Source organism: Mus caroli, chromosome 15, assembly GCF_900094665.2.
Source record: "Mus caroli chromosome 15, CAROLI_EIJ_v1.1, whole genome shotgun sequence".
Classification (NCBI taxonomy): domain Eukaryota; kingdom Metazoa; phylum Chordata; class Mammalia; order Rodentia; family Muridae; genus Mus; species Mus caroli.
In genome coordinates this window covers 7,351,098-7,379,072 of record NC_034584.1, presented here as the reverse complement: position 1 = coordinate 7,379,072, position 27,975 = coordinate 7,351,098, and the positions used below count along the sequence as shown (strand labels likewise).

General features: G+C 41.3%; 1 protein-coding gene across 2 annotated transcripts; it reads right to left on the bottom strand.

Annotated features, from left to right (window-relative positions):
* Nucleotides 1-33: 33 nt before the first annotated feature.
* On the bottom strand, nucleotides 34-27,975 carry C1qtnf3 (C1q and TNF related 3). 2 transcript variants are annotated; one of them, XM_021183701.2, is made up of 6 exons: nucleotides 27,532-27,975; nucleotides 22,263-22,374; nucleotides 19,558-19,712; nucleotides 8,830-8,959; nucleotides 3,975-4,074; nucleotides 34-1,170 (listed from the first exon to the last, which is right to left on the bottom strand). In XM_021183701.2, the coding sequence occupies exons 1-6, from the start codon at nucleotides 27,832-27,834 to the stop codon at nucleotides 1,011-1,013; spliced, it is 960 nt and encodes a 319-aa protein (XP_021039360.1). In that variant the 5' UTR covers nucleotides 27,835-27,975; the 3' UTR covers nucleotides 34-1,010. The 2 variants fall into 2 exon arrangements, with proteins under 2 accessions (XP_021039360.1, XP_021039361.1); XM_021183702.2 differs by having other exon boundaries at nucleotides 27,751-27,924.

The window sequence follows — 27,975 nt, the reverse complement described above, 5'->3', positions numbered from 1 at the left end:
TAAAGTTGATTTGTGAACATTAGTCAAGTATGATAATAGAGAAAATAATATCATTTTTATTGAAAACATTTAAGACATGTTGTTATGGATCTCATAAATGGAATACACTTTATTTTGCATCCATTTGTCTGCCTGTATTTAATTAAGTTTACAGCCCATTCAATATAACACGGTGTATATAAAAATCTGGGTATAATTCCCAAATTAAAAAAAAATGTGATAACTTTTGTACTATATCAGCCTCATCTTAGCTCAGCTCGTTGTACAGAGTCAAGAGAGCTCTACCACAGCCCCAGGAATGCAATGGCAAAGAGAAGATGTGGCAAGCCAGATGTGAGAAAAGTTTATATCTGCAAGTCTAAGACAGTAGAACTCAATATTATCTACATGGGGTTGTTTGTTGTTTTAAAAGAGGAGCCAATTATTTATGAGCAATGTAAATAATTGCCCTATCTGAAGGTTACCTGAAATGACTAAATGTATTTTATTAATGAGTATAAGAATAAAGCCCACCAAACCAAATGCTATTTCCCAGTTTAGACTTCAGAAGTGTTTTTCCTATGAAGATTCTAGTAAGTGGTCTTATTCTTGCCCTAGCCCCATCATAATCAGGCTAGTCTCTGAAATATTATGAACAATGAGCTCAAAACTTGGTTGACTCCAAAGCAATACTACATTTAAACAGAGCACCAAAACTCTATGCAAATGCATCCTTTGAGGTGAGTGCTTTTTTGCAGCCTGTATCAGGTGGCAGTCCCTTTAGACATCTAGAGAAGAGTGATGAAAATGCTGAGTATTTCCCAAGGTCATCTGGAAAGATTACCTTGTGGTGTATTCTTAGCCCCTGAAGCATCCAACATTATTGGTATGCCATTAGAATGAGTAGCAGTGTGACCAATGCAACACTTAAATGCTCCATAAAGAACCCCAAACTTCAACACCCTTCATATCCTAACAACCCTAGCTCAGCTATAAATTGCCCCCAAAGTGGAGATATCCTGTCTTCCTCGTCACTTAGTTTCAAAGAGCAGAAAGCCTGCGAAGGTGGAGAAGCGCTGGTGGTCCCCGTGGAGGGCACCGTTGCCCATTCTTAGCCAGACTTCATCTCCTTTGGCCAACTTCAGCACTGCATGGTTGCTGGATGTATCTGATTTTCCCTTTGTTTCATAGCTGAGAAGAAAAAGAGGAACACACTAGTTAATCTTTGCAGTGCAAACCCGGGTCTTCCGTATATTCTGTCCATATCTTCACCTATGCTTTTTTGAGGCCATGTGTTCCTTAAATGACATGAAAGTGGAAATAGCATGAAACACTTCTAGAACTATCTATTAAAACCTACCTCCTTCTTTCCTTTCCCTTGCCTCTAGATGATCAACAGCAATTACTATGATGGCCTTGAAAGCCATTCCTAAACATCTGGGTTCTTAAAGATTACTATGTAGTAGAGAGCTCTCTTACCCCTGCTCAGACTAGGAACATATATACAGGATTATCTTACCAAGCCTCTCTGGACTGTTAGATGAGGAAGAAGGAAAGCTCTACTATCCTTGATCCTTTACATAGAGTCTTCATTATAATGATTAATTTCCTTCTTGCCAGTCTGGAATCTGATATTCAACAAAGAGACTGTCAACAGCTAAAGTGAAAATATATTACACTTGCTAACAGCCAGACTGGAGGCAATGTGGAATTAAACATTGTGAGCTAGGAAGAGAAAGACTGGTGTGTGGTAGCTTGGATGAGAATGGCCTCCACAGGTTCATATATTTGAATGCCTACTCCCAGTTGATGGACTGCTTCAGAGATTTGGCCTTGCTGGAGATGTGTAATGGAGGGATGGCGTTGAGTTTTCTAAAGCCCATATCAGTCTCATTCTCTCTCCTCCTGCAAACTTGTGGACAGGATGATGTTGGCTCTCAGCCACTCCTTCAGTGCCATGCTTGCCTGCCTGCTGCCAACGCTCCCCACCATGATCTTTATGGACTTAGCCTTTGAAATGGTATGGAAGGCCCCCATATAAATGCTTTGTTATTTAAGTTGTCCTGGTCATGGTGTCTCTTCACAGTAATAGAACAGTAACTAAGACATCATGTCATGCTTAGAAGACATTGAGAAAGAGCATAGTAACATAGACCACCTGGTATACACATACCACCTAAGACACAGTATTCAAAAGAGGCAAATACTCTCCTTGCAGCTTTTAGAAGATGATTTTGGAGAATAACAACATGCTTGAGAGAAAGACTCTGAACAATCAGGGCCCTAACAAGGCTGAACAATAAAACCAAGTACTTTTATACCCAGAAGAGCAGGGATAGAGCTGATGTTTTGTTGTGGATAGCCCTGGGGCTAATTATAGTTGATGTTAATTCCATTCTCCTGTGAGTGGCTTTGAACAAGGAATGAGTCAGCACTCAGATGATTTCCTGTAAACCTGCTTACCACCTTAATTTGTAAAATAAAGGAGAGCTGATGACTGGGCAGATAAAAGGGAAGGTGGAGCAGAAAGTGGAGAGAGAAGAAGGAGAAAATGAAGGAGGGAGAGGATGCAGAAGAAGAAGAAAAGCGAAGCAGAAGCACATGGCCTGGAGAAACCACAAGTTCTAAGGGGTCTCATAGATGTGGAAGATGGTAGTGTAGTGGTAGATCTGCCCACTCTAGGCACAGCATGTATTCATATTAATTGAGTCGTGTTTTCATTGCTAAGGCATATTTGGGATTGAGAGATTTACCGCAACAATGTTTTGCCGGTAGGAACTTTCATTCAGAGTCATACTCTATGTATCTCATAAATAGAGAATATTGCCTTTCTAACCAAATTACTAATTTAAAATGTCTTTGGTAATAAATAGTAACTATATTTAGAAAAGGGCAAACAATGGGTCACAAGAGTAATAGGCTAAAAATTGTCCAAAAGTGTACTAGATATGATTCACTAACATATGTCACTGACTGGGAGCAAGCAGCAAAAGTCTTATGTGTCTGTGTCTAAGGAAACTACTGCCAGAGACCCGGTTTTGTAAGAAAGACTCGGGACTTTTGCCTTAGTTCTCAGAGCTACACCAGCAGGAGGTGGAACCTGAAGAAAAACAAAAACAAACTTAAAACTTACCACGCCACTTTGGATGTGACCATGGAGAAAAATAAAGGGAAAGCATCCACAAAGGATAGAATCAGAAGCCAGAGAGAAACCCGGCTGAGGGGTTTCTGTATGAAAAGGGCTATTCATCTCTGACTTCTACCTTTGAACTGGTTTAGGACCATCTCTCATGGAGACCAAGACAGAGAAGTGTGCCCCGAGACAGGAAGAAGGAAGAACTGGACGGCTATTTGAAAATCAAGGGCCTGGAGAGGGCTTGACGGTCACCAGAACCCATTCTCTCCTTGTTATGCTTTTGATAGAAAATGTCCCTCACAAGCTCGTGTGTTTGAACACTTGGTCCCCAGCTGATAGAATGTTTTGGGGGTGTTGTGGAATCCCTAAAAGGAAGAGCCTAGCTGGAGTCAGTAGGTTACGATAGTGCTCTCTTGAGTGCACAACACCCCTAGATCCTCCCTGCTTGCCTGGCCCTGGCCCTGCCCCTGGCCCACTGAGATGACATGAGGAACACTACCACATGCAGCTCCTTCAAGGAACTCGTTCATACGTTCTTTGCTGTGCCGGACTGAATCCTCCCAATCTGTTAGACAAAATAGACCCTCCCTTAAGTCACTTCTTCCCAAGTACTGGATCACATAGATGGGAAAAGTCATAAATGTCCTCCTACACTTGGACTGCACTAGTTTCTTGCTGCTCTTGGGTTGATTAGCTCAGGTGGCGAACAAGGTGATAATCTGACCCAATACAGGAGTTCTCATGACGAACAAAACTGCTACATCAGCCTGTTGATTCCTAAACTCTTCCCTGGCTATAGACTTGCCCGGTTCAAGTTACAGCAGTGTCCACAAGACCTGTGATAGAAGCCATCACTTACCTGTACATGCTGAAGACCGTGTTGCCGTTGTGCATAAGGTACACATACACTTCCTCTACGTCCTCATGCTTCATCATGCTGAAGGTGAAGAAATACACACCTGGAGAGGGCAGAGATTTACGCATTCACAGTGAGTCTTGTGATCTCATACCTGGCTTTGTTATTTTCCTGTTATTGTGTAGTTTCTTCATGGCCTGTTTTTATGACTATTCTCTCATCTGTTTACCTTAAAAGTGCTTTATTTTTAACTTTCCTAACTATTTCCTGGTTATACTTAGTGAGATTTTTAAAAACCATTAATATAATGAGTCAAACATGGCATTAAAATGGACAACCACATCCCACAAATGTTAGCCAAGATGATAAAATACTGGAGCACAGAAAGGGTTCAGGAAATGTCTCACATGACTGCTGTAAATGAGTAATTTGTAAATAAAAGTATCCAACTTTAACTGAACCACGCTTTGTTACTAAAGATATATTCTTATTGAATTCCATGTTACAGTTTTTGAACTACTGGCCATGCAAGAGAAAAACCCAGTAATATCTCCAAAGAAAACTAAGGAAACAATGGGCCATTTCTATTTCTTTTCAAATGTCTATTTGTTTTCTATGACAATATCAGCTCTAAGGCTGTCATAATTCTTCCTCTGATGAGGATTAAAGGCTTTTTGAGCTCGCCTGGCTGAGCCAAGTCACAGGAGAGCAGTTGTGCTTTGTGAAGTGTCCATCACTGATGCCCATTTGGATACCTAGAGACTGGGTCATGGGTGAAAGGCAAAGACAGATGAACAAAAGACTTCAAGAAGTTACTTGTAGGTGTTGCATGTTTTACATTTTATAAGATTTCACTTCATACACACATAACAACTTTCAATCCTTCCAGAAAATAACTTTATAATCAAAATGACAGCAAAATACATTAGTCTTCCTTTTTAAAATGATGCTATGAATAGAAATAGATTGCAGAAACACTTTAGAAAGAGCAGCTTAAGAAACCAGTTGGCGAATAATGGAAGTCTTAGAATTGTGAGTGTGAACCTGTGCTCCATGAGCATGGAGCTTTCTCTGCACAGAAAGGGGAGGACCCCCCTTGTGCTCTGGGTTTCAGGTCTTTGTGGAGCTGCAACTGCAAATGTTAGCTTTCTCTGTCTTATTGACCTTAAAAGTGAGAAAGGTGAGCATCAGCTTGTAATCATTGGTGAGGCTGTGAAATAAGCAGGCCATATAAGGAATCAGCTGTTATCATTAGGATGGTGTCCAACCAATTGAGCTCAAAAAACCTTTAATTCTTATGCTTTGATTATAACGTCATTGAATTCAATGAGATTATTAACCCAGGATGGCCAGGCACTCCTCTGTGGCACAGCTCATGACTTGTAAAAATTGTTACAAGAAAATTAAAACCCTTGAGCAAAAAAAAAATATATATATATATATAAAGAAATCACAAAAAGTAACACTGACTGCTGTGTAATAAGATTGTCTCTGATTACATGCCTTAGGCCATTTATCACTTAAATGGGGGGAGGAGAATAAACCAAAGCACACATTAAAAGCGTGTGTGTAAGCTTAACACAGACTCCATTCATTAGAATTTTTAATTTTTTTCTATATATTGCCTGGAAACCAAAAGAAAACCAAAAGGCAGAAATTTAAAAGCTGTCAAATTTATGCAAAACTAAAACGCTGAAGAAGATCAATAGTTTTCAGATATGTAAAGGTGCTGCCCAAGCCGGACAGGGCTTCTGAGATAGAGCTCAACTCCTCCCTGATGGAGAAAGGCCACTCTGCAATACTGAAAGGATAGTCCTAGGATCAAGCCTACAGAGGCAGTTTGCTAGAAAAAAATATAGGGAGCTAAAGTGTAGTGGTCAGGATATAGATGTCAGGATCTGCCAGCATAAACAAGGTTCCTGAAAGCTGGGAAGCTTCAAAGCTGGTTCAGAAGTCTTCCTCAGGAAGTACGCAGAGGCAGAGGAACTGTGGTCTCAAAGGAGAAACACACAGAGGAGCCCCATTTAAGAATTTTGTTATGCAGTGTTCGTTTGATGTCCTTGAGAGGCCTGCTCTTTTCTGAGGGGAAAGTGGATCTGGAGGAGAGGGCAGTTGGGGGTTTGGGGGCTGGGAGGAGAAGAAGGAGGGGGTGAAAGGGATGTGTTGTATGAGAGAAGAATAAATACAAAGAAAAAAAGAATCAGTCCCCTGGCAACAAGAGGAGGCACTGAAATACCACATATTCACGGTTGTCTGGGCCCTGTCCCCTGCAAATAGCTCAAGGAGAAGCCAGCTCATTCAGTAGTCAGCTACTTTTTAAGAGTAGAACAACAGCAAGAATTACTCAATGGGTTACTAGTACTGGAAGGAGATGTTGCCACATACTAAATGGACGATATCACCAAATGCTTCAGCATCCTGAGTTGTAAATATACCCATAAGGCAAATGGCACTGTTATAAAACAGAATTCAAGAGCCAGACAAGACAAGGGACTAAAAACAGGGACATTGGGAAATTCCGGTTATATTTATTATTTTCCCAATAGTTGTGACCAGATGCCTGACAAGAAGCAATTTGAGGAAGGAAAGGTTAATTTTGGCTTACATGTTAAAAAGAAATGCAGTCTATCATGGCATAGAAGATATGACATCACCAGCATGTCATGTGACTCAGTGCCTCTACAAGCCAGAAAGCAGAGAACAGACAGGACACGGAGCCAGACAAAACCTCTAGGCCTGCCCTAGTGACCTACTTCCTCCAACAAGGCTCCCACCTAAAGGCTTCACAGCCTTGCAAAACAGTGCCACTATCTGAGGACCAAGTGTTCCAACATGACCTCACAGGAGACATTTTAAGTCCACCCTACACAGTCTGCTACAGGCTTTCACTGGCTAATGGCTGTCTCACAATACAAAATTCAGTCACTTCAATTTTTAAAGTCTCCACTGTCTTTAACAGTCCCAACTCTGGTCACGAGTGTACAGCATCTTCTAAGCATCAAGGTATTCTCTTACATTAGTCTCTCCACAGGTCAAAGCCAAATTACATACTTCCAGCATAAATGACACGATAAATATTTCCATTCTAAAAGCGAGGAATGGAAGCAAAACCAAAACCTACTAGGGCAATCATCAGACCCTACAGCTCCCTCCCAGTCTGGGATCTGGGGTCTGTGGTAGAACTGTCTGGCTCTGAAGGGCTTCGGGTGTTCCCCTCTTCCAATTCTGCTGCCTATGTGGCATATATGATTTCTCATTTAGGGCAGATCCACTCTGTGCCTGCAGCTTTCCTTGCTGGAGAACCTCAACTTCTGTAGCAAGTCCAGTATCTCCAACGTTCTAGGGACTCTGCTGCAATGAGCTTTACCTCCACAGCTTTATGAAATGGCCTATCAAATCCTCCTTGTAGGAGCTCTAACCTTCCACACATTGTATGGCCTCCGTGGCCTTCTATACCCTTAGCACCGGACCACAGAACAATCCACAGCCCCTTTAATCTCATGTTTTTAATGTCTGGGGAGGGGGAGGAAGCCATGAGAATAATGCTGCCAACTTCTACTGCCAGCTTAAAATTTAAGCTAATACTTGACAAGAAGCAACTCAATGGAGTGGGATTTGTTTTGGCTTACAGCTTAGGAAAGGATGCCACACGTTACTGCCAGGAAAGCTAGGTACCAAGAGCATAAGGTAGTTGTCACACTGCCTCTGTAGTTAGAAAGCATAGAACACATAGAAAGTGAAGCTAGATCTGCCCACAGTGGGCCTCTGCCTTCAGCAAGGCCAGCCTCCTAAAGGTCCCACCGCCTTCCAACAGGGCCAGCAGTGGGGACTCAGCATCCAAACATAGAAGCCCATGGTGAACATTCCACATTCAAACCACAACACTAGTACATTCTGAGTAAGTTGCAAAATCAGTGACAGTGTTATGCCCAGTGGATTTATTTATTTTGGTAATCAGAGTTTAGTTACCTTAAATGTAAATATCAGAGGAAAAAGACTAAAGGGAATTTGAAAATTTGGCAACTTTTTTGTAACTTTTTTAAGTCTAAAGAACATCAAAGTTCAAAGAAAATTAAACAGTGGGGTTTTTGTTTGGTTAGCTTTTCTTTTAATCAGTCAACTATCCAGACATTTCAAAGACTTTGCTGGCCTCAGGGAAATAAGTGGTTCCCTCTTTTGACAAGAGGAATATATGACTATGTTCATCATATATATATATATATAGTCAAATGGAAAGATTTTTAAAATATTTGGCAAGTCTTTCTTTAAATAAAACAAACTATAATCAGAATATAGAGTATGCTAGCTTTTATGTAATAGGATAACTATATTTTTATAAACTGTAAAAAAATTGTATTTTCCATTCAATTTTTAATGTTAGAAATAGATAAAGCATTCTTTGCTAGACTAACAATGAATAGAGTTACCACACGGTCAAGCTCTGAGAATTATGTCTTTTACAGTCAGACATGTCTGGGCTCTCTCAGGATTAACTGGTTCTATCCAAATAAAAGTTAATAATCTCTGTAATCATAGCCATTTTTTAGGTTTTTTTTTCTCCATTCAGATTTTAACAGGTTAACCTGGCATTTGGAAGACTATATGAGCCGTTTGCTTTCCTTCCTCTATTCTTTCCTCCCTCCCTTCCTTCTTTCTTCTCATCCTTCCTCCTTCCCACTTCCCCTTCCTCCTTCTCCTCCTTCCACCCCTCTCTTCCTTTCATCCACTTTCTTCTTTCCTTCCTGCCTTTCTTCTTCCCAGTTCCTTCTCCCTCTCATTCCACCGCCTTATCTTCTTTCTCGCCCTCCTGTCTGCTTTCTCTTTACAATGGCTTTGTCTGTTGATTCTTACATCTTACCTGATACGGGGGCCCCAAATCTCCCAGTCATGACATCGAAGAAGTTTCCAATGTTGGTCTCAACACTGCTGAAGATAATGCCACTGTTCTGATTGCTGAAGTGAGTTGCTAGAGAAGCCATGAATGCAATCTAAGGATAGAGCTGGTGGTCAGTCCGTAGGCAATTTGTCATGAAGAAAAACATTCTTATACACATAAATTTATTTCAATATTACCTCTGATGGTAAGCTTAAATATATACCAAGCAATAGGCAAATAAGTAAGTGAATTATAGTAATTTAAAGTATTTTATGCTGTGTGATATTACTCTGCATCAACAGTTCTAAATACAGTTCAAAAATAGTAGCCTTTAAAAGATACCTTTTTAAATATAAAAATTGTGCCATCAAGTAAAACTGGAAAATTTTGGATAAAATTCTCAGACTGTAGGTATTAGAAGTACATTTGTGTATTAAGTGATTAGAGAAAGTGACCATTGAGCAACTGAATGTTGTTAGCCCTAGGAAAGCATAAAGAATAGGCAACACAAGACTACTATGACTTAATATCAGACTTTGTTACATGTGTCTTTGCAGGTGGGGCTGTCCTGTAGTCATACTGAGAGACATATCTATGAGGAGATGCATAAATGGCTAATGAGATGGCTGAGCAGGTAAAGGTGCTCGCTATGACACACGATGGCCTGAGTTTGGCTCCCAGTAACCTCATGATGGAGGAAGAGAACCAACTCCTCCAAAGATGTCCTCTCCTCTGACCTCTACCCATGTGCAATGGCAGGTGTTCGCCCCTCCACATAAATAAATGTAATCTAAAATGCTTTAAAAGAACAGCAGCAGAATTACTACTGACAGCACTCGTGGCATAGTAGTTCCATGTGAAAATTTTCTTCCTTATCACAAGTACAGTTTTCACATGAGAATATTTCAGTTTTATATCCAGAAAATATATTCATTTTAGTGTTATAGAGTTCTATCCGTTTATATGAGTAGAACTATTCCTGAAATTTTGCCATTCACGAAACAGTGATAAATAATGCTGCATGCTCATGTATGTTTAAGAACATTGGCTGGACTTGGTAATTGGACTGTAATTCTAGCAGCACAGGAAGCTGAAGCAGCGATCCACACCCGTGAGTTTGGGGCCAGCCTGGCGAGTTTTAAGTTGCCCTCTGGGACTGTGGTTCTTGTGCCACTGAGGACCTCCTTTTTAAGAAAAATAATATAGCTAACTTATTTGACTATATACAAGAGTGATTGTCTCTGAACTGTGTTTTACTTATTCTTTTCCTTTACATTAAAAGGGTATTGTATGAATCATCCTTAAAAAGCAAAGGAGACATTTGCAGTTATTCAATATATATATATATATAAGTGGTTAAATAGAATCAGAAACCTATCTGGCTGTTGGAAAAGCAAATTTTCTGAGCATAATTTTGCATAAAAAATCAAATAAATTGGAGCAGAAAATTCAAGAGAACCAGAGAAGCCATTACTGTGAGCAGCCCCACCTGTGGCTTGTGGCTAATCCCTTGTGTTTAGAAAATGATGACAGCCTCATCTCAGTCCATGAGAACAACTATTCTAAGAAACCTGCTCCCAGCTCCAACCTCGTGATCCAGGGCACTGGGGAGGAAGTTACCCATTTGAAGATGGGGTATTGAGTCTCAGCTTCCATCTGAACCTTAGATTTCTGTATTCCTTCAGTTGAGAATGAGTCATGGCTATTTCTCCTTTACCGCTGTTGCCATTGTTACCGCTACTGGTGTTCCAAAATAGAATTTGAATAATTAAAAGAGCTTTGGAGCAGCTCTGTCTACCAAGAAATGGTATGACTTGATCACAGTATTAGAGGATATTTGAAAGTCAGTGGTGGCAATCCCTTGAAAATAAATAGCAGTGAAAAGAACAAATTCTTTAACATCCAAAAGATGTCCAAGCCCTTTCTTCACAAGCTTCCTTTTTAATTAAATTTTAAATTTGCAAATTGTAAAATTAAAGTGTGATTCCTTTTCATTCTCCCGTGCCCTCCCTCCAGCTCTTCCTATGCCCCCATTCCCTCCTTCTCCAGTTCTTCTTAACTGGTTATTGTTACATACATAACTGCGCAAATGCATAAATATAACCTGCTGGCTCCTTTTACTGTTGTTTGAACGTGTATCTTTTCATAACTCGACACTTGGTGTTGGATAACCAATTAGGGGCTCATCCCTGAAGAAAGCTGAATCTCCCTGTGTCGGTTGTTAGTTGCCTGAGGCTCACTGTCTAGAACTGGAGCCTAAGAGATTCAGCCCTCTCATGTTAGCATGTTGTCTGTCAGAGCTGTCGTTGTTCAGCAATGTGGATGAGGTTTCATAGGTGTATTTTTGCAGTTATTTCTAGGAGGCACAATCTTACAGCAGACTTGCTGGTCCTCTGGCTCTAACAATCTTGATGCCACTCCCTTGGTGTTCTCTGAGCCTTAGGGGTGTGTGTGTGGGGGGGGGGTATTGTAGATGAGTCAGCTGGGGCTGGGCAGCTCACAATCAGTCACTTGCATTTTGACCAGTTGTCTTCACAAATGTCTTCCATAAAGCACAAGAAAACAACATCTCAAGTGACTGTATCGTTGTGTTAAAGTGCCAAATAGATGACATATAATGGTTGCTCCAGGTGTTCTCCACTAAATTACCTATTTTTTGTTTCATCTTCATATATTTATAATTATTATTATTAGATATTTTCTTTATTTACATGTTAAATGTTTCCCCTCAGAAAGTCCCCTCCCCCCTATACACTCCCCCACTCCCTCCCCCTGCTCACCAACACATCCTCTCCCTCTTCCTGGCCCTGGCATTCCCCTACACTGGGGCATAGAGCCCATAGAGGACCAAGGGCCTCTCCTCCCATATTAGGCCATCCTCTGCTACATATGCAGCTGGAGCCATAAGTCCCATCATTTGTACTCTTTGGTGATTTAGTCCCTGGGAGCTCTGTGGGTATTGGTTAGTTCATATTGTTGTTCCTTCTATGGGGCTGCAAACCCCTTTAACTCCTTGGGTCCTTTCTCTAGCTCCTTCATTGGGGACCCTGTGCTCAGTCTAATAGATGGCTGTGAGCATCCACTTCTGTATTTGTCAGACACTGGCAGAGCCTCTCGGGAAAGAGCTAAATCAGGCTCCTGTCAGCAAGCACTTGTTGGCATCAACAATAGTGTCTGGGTTTGTTGATTGTATATGGGATGGATCTCCAGGTGGGGCAGTCACTGGATGGTCATTCCTTCAGTCTCTGCTCCACAGAGACTTTGTCTCTGTAACTCCTTCCATGGGTATTTTGTTCCCCCATCTAAGAAGGATCAAAGTATCCACATTTTGGTCTTCCTTCTTCTTGATTTTCATGTGGTTTGAGAATTGTATCTTGGATATTCTGAGCTTCTGGGCTAATATCCACTTATCAGTGAGTGCATACCATGTGTGTTCTTTTGTGACTGGGTTACCACAATCAGGATGATATCCTCTAGTTCCATCCATTTGTCTAAGAATTTCATAAATTCATTATTTTTAATAGCTGAGTAGTACTCCATTGTATAAATGTACCACATTTTCGGTATCCATTCCTATGTTGAGGGACATGTGGGTTCTTTCCAGCTTCTGGCTATTATAAATAAGGCTGCTATGAACATAGTGGAGCATGTATCCTTATTACAAGTTGGAGCATCTTCTGGGTATATGCCCAGGAGTGGCATAACTGGGCCCTCAGGTAGTACTATGTTCAATTTTCTGAGGAACTGTCAAACTGATTTTCAGAGTGGTTGTATCAGCTTGCAATACCATTAGCAATGGAGAAGTGTTGCTCTTTCTTCATATCCTCAACAGCATCTGCTGTCACCTGAGTTTTTATTCTTAGCCATTCTGACTGGTGTGAGGTGGAATCTCAGGGTTGTTTTGATTTGAAATTCCCTGATGACTAAGGATGTTGAACATTTTTTTAGGTGCTTCTCGGCCATTCAGTATTCCTCAGTTGAGAATTCTTTGTTTAGCTCTGTACCCCATTTTTACTAGGGTTATTTGTTTCTCTGGAGTCTAAGATCTTGGGTTCTTTGTATATATTGGATATTAGCCCTCTATCTGATGTAGGATTGGTAAAGACCTTTTCCCAATCTGTTGGTTGCCTTTTTGTCTTATTGACAGTGTCTTTTGCCTTACAGAAGCTTTGCAATTTCATGAGGTCCCATTTGTCAATTCTTGATCTTACAGCAAAAGCTGTTGCTATTCTGCTCAGGAATTTCCCCCCTGTGCCCATATGTTTGAGGCTTTTCTCCACTTTCTCCTCTATCTGTTTCAGTGTATCTGGTTTTATGTGGAGGTTCTTGATCCACTTGGACTTGAGCATTGTACAAGGATATAAGACTGGATCGATTTGCATTCATCTACATGCTAACCACCAGTTGAGCCAGCACCATTTGTTGAAAATGCTGTCTTTTTTTCCACTGGATGGTTTTAGCTCCTTTGTCAAAGATCAAGTGACCATAGGTGGGTGGGTTTATTTCTGGGTCTTCAATTCTATTCCATTGATCTACCAGCTTGTCATTATACCAATACCATGCAGGGGATTTTTTATTGTTGCTGTTGTTTTGGTTTGGTTTGGTTTTTTATTACAATAGCTCTAGAGTGCACCTTAAGATCAGGGATGATGATTCCATCAGAAATTCTTTTATTGTTGAGAATAGTTTTCGCTATCCTAGGTTTTTTGTTATTCCAAATGGATTTGCAAATTGCTCTTTCTAACTCTGAGAAGAATTGCATTGGAATTTTGATGGGGATTGCACTGAATCTGTAGATTGCTTTCAGGAAGATGGCCATTTTTACTATATTAATCCTGCAAATCCATGAGTGTGGGAGATCTTTTCATATTCTGAGATCTTCATGTATTTATTTCTTCAGATACTTGAAGTTCTTATCATACAGATCTTTCACTTGCTTAGTTAGAGTCACACCAATGTATTTTACATTATTTGTGACTGTTGTGAAGGGTGTTGTTTCCCTAATTTCTTTCTCAGCCCGTTTATCCTTTGTGTAGAGGAAGGCCACTGATTAGTTTGAGTTAACTTCATATTCAGCTACATTGCTGAAGTTGTTTATCAGGTTTAGGAGTTCCCTGGTGGAATTTTTAGATTCACTTATATATACTATCATATCATCTGCAAATAGTAATATTTTGACTTCTTCCTTTTTCAATTTGTATCCCTTTGATCTCCTTTTGTTGTCTAATTGCTCTGGCTAGGACTTCAAGTACTATATTGAATAGGTAGGGAGGAAGTGGGCAGCCTTGTCTGGTCCCTGATTTTATTGGAATTGCTTCATGTTTCTCTCCATGTAGTTTGAAGTTGGCTACTGGCTTGTTGTATATTGCTTTTACTATCTTTAGGTTTGGGCCTTGGATCCCTAATCATCCCAAGATTTTATCATGAAGGGGTGTTGGGTTTTGTTAAATGCTTTCTCAGTATCTAATGAGATGATCATGTGTTTTTTTTTTTTCTTTGAGCTTGTTTATATAGTGGAGTGAGTTGATGGATTTCCATATATTGAACCATCCCTGCATCCCTGGAATGAAGCCTACTTGATCATGATAGATGATCATTTTGATGTGTTCTTGGATTCGGTTTGTGAGAATTTTATTGAGTATTTTTGCATCGATATTCATAAGGGAAATTGGTCTGAAGTTCTCTTTCTTTGTTGGTCTTTGTGTGGTTTAAGTATCAGAGTAATTGTGGCTTCATAGAATGAATTGGGTAGAGTACCTTCTGTTTCTATTTTGTGGAATAGTTTAAGGAGTATTGGTATTATGTCTTCTTTGAAGGTCTGATGGAACTCTGCAGTAAACCCATCTGGTCCTGGGCTTTTTTTGGCTGGGAGACTATTTATGACTGCTTCTATTTCTTTAGGGCCTGTAGGACTGTTTAGATCCTTAATCTGATCCTGATTTAACTTTGTTACCTGGTATCTGTCTAGAAAACTGTCAGGTCATCCAGGCTTTCCAGTTTTGTTGAGTATAGGCTTTTGTAGTAGGATCTGATTCTTTGGATTTCCCCAGTTTCTGTTCTTATGTCTCCCTTTTCATTTCTGATTTTGTTAATTAGGATACTGACCCTGTGCCCTCTAGTTAGTCTGGCTAAGGGTTTATCTATTTTGTTGATTTTCTCAAAGAACCAGCTCCTGGTTTGGTTGATTCTTTGAATAGTTCTTTTAGTTTCCACTTAGTTGATTTCAGCCCTGAGTTTGATTATTTCCTGCAGTCTACTCCTCTTGCATGAATTTGCTTCTTTTTGTTCTAGAGCTTTCAGGTGTGCTGTCAAGCTGGTAGTGTGTGCTCTCTCTAGTTTCTTTTTGGAGGCACTCAGGGCTATGAGTTTGCCTCTTAGAAATGCTTTCATTGTGTCCCATAAGTTTGGGTATGTTGTGGCTTAATTTTCATTAAATTCTACAAAGTCTTTAATTTCTTAATTTCTTCCTTGACCAAGTTATCATTGAGTAGAGTGTTGTTCAGCTTCCACGTGTATGTGGGCTTTCTATTATTTATGTTGTTATTGAAGATAAGCCTTAGTCTGTGGTGATCCGATATGATGCATGGGATTATTTCAATCTTCTTGTATCTGTTGAGGCCTGTTTTGTGACCAATTATATGGTCAGTTTTGGAGAAGGTGCCATGAGGTGCTGAGAAGAAGGTATATCCTTTTGTTTTAGGATAAAATGTTCTACAGATATCTGTTAAATCCATTTGTTTCATAACTTCTGTTAGTTTCACTGTGTTTTTGTTTAGTTTCTGTCTCCATGATCTGTCCATTGATGAGAGTGGGGTGTTGAAGTCTCCAACTATTATTGTATGTGGTGCAATGTGTGCTTTGAGCATTAGTAAAGTTTCTTTTATGAATGAGGGTGCCCTTGCATTTGGAGCATAGATATTCAGAATTGAGAGTTCATCTTGGAAGATTTTAACTTTGATGATTATAAAGTGTCCCTCCTTGTCTTTTTTGTTAATTTTAGATTGTAAGTCGATTTTACTCAATATTAGAATGGCTACTCCAGTTTGTTTCTTCAGACCGTTTGCTTGGAAAATTGTTTTCTAGCCCTTTACTCTGAGGTAGTGTTTGTCTTTTTCCCTGAGGTGGGTTTCCTGTATGCAGTAAAATCTTGGATCCTGTTTATGTAACCAGTCTGTTAGTCTATGTCTTTTTATTGGGGAATTGAGTCCACTGATATTAAGAGATATTAAGGAATAGTAATTGTTGCTTCCTATTATTTTTGTTGTTAGAGTTGGAATTCTGTTTATGTGGCTATCTTCTTTTAGGTTTCTTGAAAGATTACTTTCTTGCTTTTTCTAGGGTGTAGTTTCCCTCCTTGTATTGGAGTTTTTTTCTTTATTATTCTTTGATGGGCTGGATTTGTGGAAAGATATTGTGTAAATTTGATTTTATCATGGAATATGTTGGTTTCTCTAGCTATGGTAATTGAGAGTTTTGCTGGGTATAGTAGCCTGGGCTGGCATTTGTGTTCTCTTAGGGTCTGTATTACATCTTCCCAGGATCTTCTGGATTTCATAGTCTCTGGTGAGAAGTCCGGTGTAATTCTGATAGATCTGCCTTTATATGTTACTTGACCTTTTTCCCTTACTGCTCTTAGTATTCTTTGTTTTGTTCATTTGGTGTTTTGCTTATTATGTGACAGGAGGAATTTCTTTTCTGGTCCAGTCTATTTGGAGTTCTGTAGGCTTCTTGTATGTTTGTGGGCATCTCTTCCTTTAGGTTAGGGAAGTTTTCTTCTATAATTTTGTTGAAGATATTTACTGGCCCTTTAAGTTGGAAATCTTCACTCTCTTCTATACCTATTGCCCTTAGATTTGGTCTTCTCATTGTGTCCTGGATTTTCTGGATATTTAGGGTTAAGAGCTTTTTGCATTTTGCATTTTCTTTGACTATTGTGTCAATGTTTTTTATGGTATCTTCTGCACCTGAGATTCTCTCTTCTAGCTCTTATATTCTGTTAGTGATGCTTGCATCTATAGCTCCTGACTTCTTTCGTAGGTATTCTATCTCCAGAGTTGTCTCCCTTTGTTATTTATTGTTTCTACTTCCATTTTTAGATCCTGGATGGTTTTGTTCAATTCTTCACCTGTTTGGATGTGTTTTCCTGTAATTCTTTAAGGGATTTTTGTGTTTCCTCTTTAAGGGTTTCTACCTGCTTACTTATGTTTTCCTATATTTCTTTAAGGGATTTATTTATGTCCTTCTTAAAGTCCTTCATCATCGTCATGAGAAGTGACTTTAGATCCATATCTTGTTTTTCTGGTATGATGGTGTATCCAGGATTTGCTATGGTGGGAGAATTGTGTTCTAATAATGCCAAATAACCTTGGTTTCTGTTGCTTCTGTTCTTATGCTTGCCTCCCATCATCTCAATTGCTGCTTCAATTGCTGATCATCTCAAGTGCTGCCTGCCCTTGCTTTATTTGATTGGAGCCTGTCCTTCCTGTAATTCCAGTTGAGTCAGAACTCCTCAGAGTCCAGCTATCTCTGTGATCCTGTGATTAAGGGATCCTGTGATCCTGAGATTCTGCGTGCGTCAGAGTTTCTGGGATTCAAGCTGCCTCTGAGACCCTGAGATCCTGGTGTGACCAAGCTCTTGCGATTCTGGAATCCTAAGATCCTGGGCATGCTAGAGCACCTGGGACTAGTACCTCCTCTGGGGGGCTGGGGGACTGTCCACCAAGTTTGCAACCAAGGTAGACAGGCATCGACTGGAAGGAATCTGAGCCTCTGGTTGAGTGGGGTTCCTATATCCTGCTGGTCCCAGTTACTCCTGGTGGTGGTGGGACAGATGCTGTGTCCTAGTCACCAGTGATCCTAAGATCCTAGGTATGATAGAGCACCTAGGAGTGGAGATTCCTGTGGGGGCCATAGGACTCTAAATTACCTATTCTATGAAAAGGCCATCTATATGTTCTATGTTGTTGGTTTTCATATATCTCTAGACTGTCATAGAAAATCCCTTAGTCAAGATGGCTTTCCACCCTACTTGTTAATTTGTACTGGCATATGAATCCCAGTTTGCTGAAATTATTAAACAGTATTTGTTAAAAGTTACCCCCGAGCCCCATGATAAGGTCTAGTAACACACAGGACATCTTAGTTTACACTTGCATAAGAGGATCCCAGAAGAATGATATGTCCAAGAGTAAACATCTCTGCATTTGCCCAAACAAACAGCACTTTCCTCTGATCTTTCAAACAAGAACAGTTTTGTATGCCAATTCTCAAAAAGTCTCTTTTGCTACAGAATTTTCTCCCAAATACTTAATTTTAACCACTAATTACATTTTAAGGAAGACACATTAGCCAGACACAACCTGACCAACAACAACAAAACGCAACTTACCATGTTAATACAGATGTCTTCTAAGAGACTCTGGGTTTAAATATTAACAAACTTAGAGTTAATAAGTTTTCCAGGTGGCCTATATTTACAAATTTTAGATGTTACAAGAATTAGAAAGACGAGTTAAAAGAGAAATAAAAAATTACATATAACCATGTCCTGGCTAGTTTTGTGTCAACTTGACACAGCTGGAGTTATCACAGAGAAAGGAGCTTCAGTTGAGGAAATGCCTCCATGAGATCCAACTGTAACGTATTTTCTCAATTAGTGATCAAGGGGGAAAGGCCCCTTGTGGGTGGGACCATCTCTGGGCTGGTAGTCTTGGTTCTATAAGAGAGCAGACTGAGCAAGCCAGTAAAGAATGTCCCTCCATGGCCTCTGCATCAGCTCCTGCTTCCTGACCTGTTTGAGTTCCAGTCCTGACTTCCTTGGTGATGAACAGCAGTGTGGAAGTGTAAGCTGAATAAACCCTTTCCTTCCCCACTTGCTTCTTGGTCATGATGTTTGTGCAGGAATAGAAACCCTGACTAAGACAAACCATAAATGGGTTATGGCCATATAATAGGTTTTAATACCTCATGCTAAGAGGAACATAATCTGGTCTAGCAAATTGAATAACTCAAAAATAAAATGTCCCCATGGACAGAAAAGTCTGGTGTGAAAAGTTTAAAAAAAAAATTCAACTACAGGGCTGGAGAGATGACTCAGCGGTTAAGAGCACTGACTGTTCTTCCAGAGGTCCTAAATTCAATTTCCAGCAACCACATGGTGGCTCACAACCATCCGTATTGGGGATCCAGTGCCCTCTTCTGGTGTGTCTGAAGACAGCAACAGTGTACTAGCATACATGAAATGAGTAAATAAACCTTACTACTAAATCGGATGTAAGAGAAACAGTGTCTGTCACTCTACAAAGTTGAAATTTTTCTACACAAAGTGGCAAATCAGCAAATAAAATATAAGTATATGCATAGCCATTCCATTTATATACATAGCTCTTTCAGTGTTCAAATTGGTTAAAACCCTCTTGTTTAACCCATTGTCCCATCTGAAAAATAGGCTATGAGTTCATACTTATGGTTGTGTCGTATTTGGCCCTATGAGAGAGTTGTATTTCACACACTCAGTAAGTACCCTGTCCTAAGAATGCTCTCAAAGCTGTGTTTGATAGCCTAGGCTCCATGCAAGCATCCTGCCACATGGATAAGCCGACTGAAACTGAGATTCCCTGAAGATGAGTTGAGGCTTGTCCACTGAAACACTTTTGGTCCCTGGTCCCTAATGTTCAGGCAGGGTTAGCAGTCACCTGGAGGGTGGTTTACCTGCAGTTCTGGTGGCACCCCTGGGTAGCCCTTCTCTCCTTTGGGGCCATGCTGCCCCCGTTCCCCTCGAGGGCCTAGGTCGCCTTTGTCTCCTTTCTCACCTTTGGCCCCTTCGTGGCCAGTGGCTCCATTGTTCCCATTGTTTCCATGGTTTCCTTTAAAAATCAGAAATCATATGAGAAAACTTGGCCACTCCTCTCAGAATGTGTTGTTTTAGACAAACACAGTCCTGCCTTCAGAAATGTCTCAACTCAGTTGTAAAAGGAGAACATTTGCAATAACCTTGGCCATAGTAGCCAAAGGGCATCAGATGGGCTCTAAAAAGAGCAATAAAACCAAGACTGCAGATCATGCTTTTCTGTAATGCAAGGAATGAAGGTGAGACTGTGTAGAAGACTCACCGCCACTCATCATTATCGAACACAGTGAAGATTTGAAAAGCACATTCCCACCAATGCTAGAATGTCATGGTCCATTCTTATCAGGTTATAAAAATATTTTAAATGATCAATGTTGTAATGAACCTCAGTGACATCTTTAGGTAAAAGGTCACAGATAAACAGGGGTGGCATAGCACTGTTTCAGTGTGGGTCCTTACACATTTCTGTATTATATCCATAGAGGAAAGAGTAACTCTAGTTTTATCCATAGTTATTTATACTTTTCCTGAATGGATGAGACATGGCTGATTTTGTGCTGTTATTTTCGATCTCTTGCACGTTTTCTTCCAAAAGTTTTTAGCAGTTTTATAACTGATAGAAAAACATAAAATATCATTGCCATTTTAAAATCAAGAGTCAGGTAGTAAATTCAAACGAAACAATCCCACACCTCCTCCTTGTTTTCGTATTCGCTAAGCCTCAGGCCCTCTTGTATTATACATTGTGTGTTACCTTTGACCTGGCTCTGAACCAGGTTTGCAGGGCTTTTGGACCAATGAACTTGAACTGCTAGGTTAAAGTGTTCTGTCCCAAGGCACTTTCGAATGGGAAACATTCAATCAAAGCCAGCTTGGAGGTCAAACAAAGATTCCAGAAGGGTCTAAAGATGTTTCACTTTACATCATTGGCCCTGTGAATCATTGCCTTCGATGGACACGACAAAGGTTTAAATATAGGGCATGGTTTTGTCATTTTTTTTAAATTATAAACTTGGCCTCACGTGAGAACTTATCTAAGGGTGTACAAAGGTTAATGTTTTGATGAATGGTAACATCAGTGAGGGGAAGTCAAACAACATAAGTAGACTTTGGCCAAACCCTGTAAAGAGGCATTGTCAAAGGAACTCAGTAAAACACTGGATACTTCTGGACTCCTCAGAGGTGGGGGCAGGTAGGAAGGGCCCCCCTTTACCCATCCAGTTCATTATAGTAACACTAACAGAGTGCCCTGAGCCTAAGCGGCTGGAACAAGATAGCACAGACGGCTGCCCATGGATCCAGAGTGGCACCAGTTCTCAACCTGCGTGTCACGATCTCTGTGGGGTCAACAGACTTTCTCATAAGGGTCACCCAAGACCATCAGACATACTAGATATTTATGTTATGCTTTGTAACCAGCAAAATTATAGTTACAAAGTAGCAAAGAAGTAATTTTAAGTGTTGGGGGGGTCACCACAGCATAAGGAATGTATGAAAGGGTCACAGTGCCAGGAAGGCTGAGAACCACTGCTCTAGAGGGATCTGATGAGCTCAAGAGCATTTGCTGTGCTGTTGTGTGCTGCTAGAGGTCAAAAGGTATCTATGAGACCAAGTAAAGCATGAAAACCAGCAGAGAAACAATAGAGATTGGGGAAATTTAAAACAAAACAAAACAAAAAACCCAAAACAATCAAAAAACAAAACCAACAACAACAAAAACAACCTAAACTTAAAATGACACAGAAAGTTAACCCTCCTCAGTGGATGTCAGAGAGAAATCCAGCAATCTTCCCTCTCTACCTGCCCCTATTTAATAAGGTTTAAGAAAGTTATAGTGTGTGTAGAATACACTATAGAGTGTTATGCAGTATACATATAACACTATAGAGTGTTATGTAGGATACACTAGCGTTGTGTAGAATACACAGAAATACTGGATGTTGTGACTTAAACATCTCTTCAAAGTCCACATATTAGAGGCTTGTTCCCAGTATGGTGCTATTGGAAGGTGGTGTGATCTAGTTGAAGGTTAAAGGTCACTAAGGCTAAGGATGTGAGGTTTGAGGGAGGTAGTAGGAACCTGTTCTCTTCTGCTCTCTACCTTTATGGCTGTTGAGAGGTGAGTAGCTTCAATCTACTAGAACTATCCCATCATGAGGTAGGGCCTCACTACAGTCCCCAAAGTCAGCTTAGCCAGGCAGAGGAGAACCCTCCAGACAGGTGCTTCTCTAAGGTCCTTATCTCGGATATTTGCAACAGAAACAGAAGGGGACTGGTACTCTGGTGCTGATGTGTTCCCACTCCTAGTAAGTGGCTCTGTCTGTGAGTGCTGAAGTGCCTCCCTTCCTGGAACCTCTAGGATTCTAGGAGTACTGTAGAGAATACATGTTGTAAAGCAGTGTTCCACTGGAACTGACCTAGAGAACCCAACTCCCCCACCAAGTTTTTTATCTTTGCATTTTCCATGCACACCCAGTACACTTCAGCCCGTATTCATGTTTGCTCTTGGCTCCTAGATCTCACCCAGTCTGCTACTGACATAGCTGTGCAACTTGTGTGTCCTTACCTGGAATACCAGGAGGACCTGGAGGTCCAGGGGGCCCTTGATAACCACGAAATCCATAATCTCCATGGCAACACTTGCTGCAGTCTGGGGGCAGTCCTCCAGTTTGTGGAGACTAAAAAAAAAAAAAAAATGATAAAAGAAACTTCAGGTAAAGGTCTTTGAGAGCACTAAATGTTATAACTTCTTCTGGCCTCACCCTTAGAGAAGTTTAACTTCAGTCAACTCACAGTCACATTCAGCGAAGATATCGTAGGATGCTGAGAGGATCTATGGCGTGGGGGCTAGGAAGTTGTTAAGGCAGGTGAGTGATCAAAGGTACAGAAAACAGAAATTTCCTAGCAGATGTGCTGCGATGTAAGTGCAGTTGTGCACAGAGAGTGGCAGTCTTGGTCAGCGGCTGCCCATGTCAGCTTGTGACAGCAAAAGCAGGATCTCATTCCAAAAAGGACACAGAAACCTCTTCTTTCTCAATACCCAGAAGTCTTGGGTAGAGTCAGACTAAAGTAACTCTCAGTGCAGACAACCAGCAACTTTCACGGAGCCCCTAGACACTGCATCCCTCATCCTGGCTTAAGTGGTATGAGAAACTCTGTCTCTCCACTTTCCCCACACAGTGCTGGGGAAACAAAGTGTACATTTGTTCACTTATGTTTTAATTGAGAAGTAGAAATATAGTGATCCTACACAGCAGCTGGTTTGCGATTTGCATGTGTGTCCTTGCTGAACAGCTAGTTAACATATGCATTACTTCATTTGCTTTCCTAGGATGACTACATCCAAAATCTACACTCTTGACAGTTTTCAAGAATATAGTAGATGGCTATTAACTGCATTTGTCCAGTGGATTTTTTCTTATCTACATACTGAGCAATTTAAACCTCAATATAAGTATTTATCATTTCACATATCCCTCTTCTAAATTTAAAGTTACTACCTTACTGCATGAGCACAAATGGGTACTGAGTATGCAAAGCTGTGACTTCCAGTGAAATGCTTATTTATAGAAAGAAAACATTTTAAAGTGTGTGCTTTTTGTGAAGGAAGACCCAGGTGATTGACTTGAAGGGAGAGTTAGAACTTGTAAAATCTGGATTCTCATCTATACTGGCAACCTGCCTTTTGATTGTGTCATGCAAAATACTTGTGGAAACTTTCCTAGACACCAGCTATAATTCAACCATTTTGAAAACAGCACATTGTTGCTAAGGGACTGATTGTGAAAAGAAAAGGGGAAGGGTGGAATGGAGTGGACAGAACAGAGGACAAAGGTAGGGAGCGATGGAGGGAAGACCTTAATGTCTCCATTCTCTCCCCTACTAGACACGTTCTCTGGAGAAGGCTGGGTGAAGGTTTATGCCTCACTCTTAGTGGTTGGTCTTACAGGCATGGTCACTGCCCTCCCTTCCCCCTAAAAGTATTGAGGAATAGCCCACCCTGGTCCACACCTTCTGCCAACACAGCTCAGAAGGCAGTGTTGAGGGATGGAGACACTCAAAACTAGAGATAACTCTTAGCTCTGCCTCTACCAGGACCAACCGCAGGCAGATAGAAATGATTAATGCATAAGGAAAAAAAATCAACTAATACACACACACAGTCAGAGGTGACAACACTGGGAAATCAAACACCACAGCCAAGCCCACCAACCACACATCTCAGAAGGGTGATCTTCTCCTGCTGTCCTTTGCTAATGTGGAATACAGCTCCAAAACCCCAGGGGATCCAGAGTGTGGCCAATAGTGGATGTCGTGGATAGAGAAACCGGGCAGGGTCTGAAAGTCCTTGGGTAAGGACATAGTGAAAATACTGAAATGCTTAGAACTGCTAGAATAATCACTCCCCTGGGACCAGTGTCCCTGCTCAGTTCTGTATGGCCTTAGAAGAGTCACCACTCCCAGACATCAGTCTGTGTTGGCCCTGAACTTGTTTTCCAGCTCTAAGATACAAGCAAAGATTCTATTTTGTTTAACTTCCAATAACAATTTCGAAAGAACTTTAATTTTTGTTATGTTTAAACAATTTTATTACATTTATTTATTATACGTGTGGGACATGTGATGCGGCCGTCAGAGGACAAACATCTGAGTCCTGGGTAATAGACAGTTGGGCTAGGCAGCAAGTGACTCTGCCTGTAGAGCCTGCTCAGATGAGATAGAGCCCTGATGCTTGCATTTGTCAAAGTCTAGTATCTGAACATGGGGGTGGGGGGCGGGTCCTCAATACTTGAGCTAACAAGGATGAGTGGTGAATGTATAAGCTAATGGGGGTAACCCCAGGAGCACAGAGCTGCCACCAGGACAACAGAGTCCTGGTTCTCCTGGTTGGGTGCCTTGCAGGAACCCTCCTATGGCATTTCTTGCATGTTCTTTCCTATGGCCTTGCATTTCAAGGTCAAGTTCTGAGGGAAAATAGAATAGTGCAGTGAGGAATGGATGGACAGACAGAGGGATGCACAGAAGGATGGATGGATAGACAGAAACAGATTCAGGGGGGAGAGATGAATATTTGTTAGTGTAAGTGTGTGCTCATGAGTGTGAGTGAGTGGGGGACCAGAGACCAATTTTGAATATCCTTCCTCCACCATTATTTTATAAGACAGGCACTGAACCTGAAGCTCGCACATTAGCTAGACTGGCCAGCCAGTGAACTTCAGGGATCTGCCAGTCTCAGTAGGTTCCCTCCCACTCACTGGTGCTGGGTTAACGGAGGACCTTGCCATCATGTTTTTTTAATGGACTCCGAAGTTGGACAGGATGTTGTATAGACATTTTATTCCTATTAAGGATGAATTTGCTTATGGGAAGTCATTATCCGTGATGTCTTACATGTGTCACCCTCTTTCCCAAACCTGGCTGTTATGTAGTAGAAGCATGCAGTTGAGCAGTATAAGAAGAAAGGGAAGTATGTAAGATAAGCTCCACCCATTCTGCAGGAGGAGATCTGGAGGCAGAATTGAGTTCTACTATTAATTACTAGAGAAAAAAGAACACACAATTCTCTTCCTGAGGAAACGAGAGGTCAGGAAGAGAAGGGAAATGGAAAGACAAGAGAGGCTACAGTTGAGAAAATGCCAGAAAAAAAAAGTAGATAATGTCAATCTCTTCCAGCTCCGATCCACCATGGGCTCCCCAGCCAGCCCCATTCCTACCACACAGGTCGTAGTACCTCACTGGCTTGCTTTAACAAGCAGAACTTTGTGGAGCAAAGTTACATGAGAATCCCTTCGCTAGTTAAGAGTCCTCCCTTGCTGGACACTCAGATCATCCGCCAGTCTCTCTGCACAGCACAGGGTCCAGGCACACCAGCTGCTCACAGACTCCCTCAGCCTTCACTGTAGCACAGGATTTAATCTACCACTCCCTAAACCTCTGTTCTGGATGGCCATCTTTTGTCTCCTCTTTTTACTTTATTATGCTTTAAAGACCTAGTGACCAAAACAACATGGGTCTACCCCCACCCCCACCCCCACCCCCACCCCCGAGTGTTCTTTGGACATTCACCTTGTAACACACAGAATCTAACCAAGCTTATTAACAAGAAAAAAAAAAGATTAGGTGAGTAAAGTCACTGTCATAATAAAACCCAGTGCTTTGTATGCTAACTTTAAAACATAACAAACAATTAAATGAAAATAAGAAGAGATTGAAGAAGATGAATGAATGAATGAATGAATGAATGAATTAGTGGCTGAATGAATGAATAAATACTGACAAAATTTTGTTTCTAATAGAGCAGCTGAGGGTGGCTTGAGTTTATCACTGTCTTGGTCTCCATCCTACTTTCCTAACAGAAGCTGGGAAATGCTTGGGGAATACTTTATGGGGAAAAAGGAGAATTAGCATAAAAAAGAGGATGGGGAAGTAGGGAGAGAAAGGAAAACTTCCTATGGTCCCAAATTCAGTCTGGGCGCCGGCGCCCACTTGTAGGGGAATAGTAGCAGAGCCTTCCAGGATGCTGCTGGCTCTTAGGTCCTTATCTGAAAATGCTTCACGAATTCAGGGCTGGAGGACTAGAATGTGGAGTGGAGCAGAACCATAATTGGGATTTCAGCAGCCTGGTTGGTGTTGGTTTCCAGGAAATAATGAAAGATGACCTGTAGCACACTAATGGACAGCCAGGAAAGACACCATTCATCCAGCTGGAAAGCCCACCGAAGCAAGCATCATCAGAGAAAGATGACAGTTTCTTTACATCTCCCCTTGACAGAGCCCCATGGAGGGACTTGGAAACTGCGCTGTGAACTCCCCTTAGTTACATGTCTCAGGCTCTGTGGGATTCTAGTCTGACCACAGGACCAGATGATCAACTGAGACTCCTAAATCTGTGGCTGGCAGGGTAGGGGCTTAGATTGCAACTATGTGAAAAGAAGTTCCGAAATCTCTACAAAGCAGACAGACAACTGGTTTTTGTGGTACTGTGCACTGCTTCAAAGATCATGCAGTCTAAAGGAACCCTTCCTCCCTGTCCAGCTAACTTCAGCATTTTCCATGCTTAGGTGCTGAGTACAAAGAAGTTCCTTCCTGGTTTTGCTGCTTTTGATCACACTGAAGTTTGCTGATTTGTAACTTACTACACCAAAACCTTTACTCATCCCTGTGTTACCTAAAAGAGTTAAAGAAATATCCTGAGATGCTGAGCTTCTGCCCCAACAAATAAATCAGGTTTTGTCATCCCGAAACACTGTATGACACAATACGGCTTGTAATTTAAATATACTGGCTTTTTTTTTTTTTTGCTTCCTTTCCTTTTAATGCTTTAATTCTGTTTTGACTCAAAAAAAAAAAAAAAAGTCAAACAAGAAGCCATAGCAACCTAGACTGCTCCAAAACAAATAAACAAAACTGGAGAGAAATGGTATAGAAAATTCACAAGTCCAAGTAAAGCAGGCAGAGGCAAAGGGCAGCTTCTCCAGCTGGGAAGGCCTCAGAAGCAGCAGATCATTATCTCTAGCAATGCATCTATCCTCATAGGCCAGCACAAGTTCTCTGCATCAACAGAGCACATTTAAAAAGAAAGAAAAAAAGTCCCAACACAAAAGGAAACTGTTGCTTCTGGCTCCCTGTTGCCAAAGAAAAGTGCTCTGGCCTCTCTATCCCAGCACATCATACCAGCAACTTGGAGTCCCTGTGGAAACCCAGGACAACCCAGAGACGCTCCCAACAGCTCATCAAACTGCTCACAGGCACCAATCCTAAGAATCTTAGTTAAGTCAACAGCAACCACAGTCATTAAGTTTTCAAAGAAATCCTTAGAAGAGAATTCTGAGTACCTGGCCCCAGAATGGGTTGATCTGGGCTAGGTCCTCTACCTCAGGGTGCGGAAGCGCCTCTGGTCTCAGGGGTTTTAGGTCTGTAGAAGTGTTATTATCCACAGTCCCAGTTTTAGCTTGGCTCTGCTCTCTCACTTTCTCCCTCCTGGAGCCGCTACGGCCAGTCTGCTGGTGGCTCTGCACTATCCTGGCCACCGCTTTATTAGCTCTTCTGCTCACCTCCATGTATTCATCTTGACACAGGCAAAATGGGAGGAAAAGCAAAGCCAGCAGGTGCCACCAGATGCGCTGCCTCCCGAGCATGGCTCGGCAAATCGGCAAATCGACAGAGTCTCGCAGGGAAGCTTGACAAGGGGCTGGAGGCACCGTGGTCGCCTCAGGCAAATGCCAGGTTTGGAGATGAGAGCTGCAGCGGGCTGTGTGGTTTTATACTTTTTGGTGTGT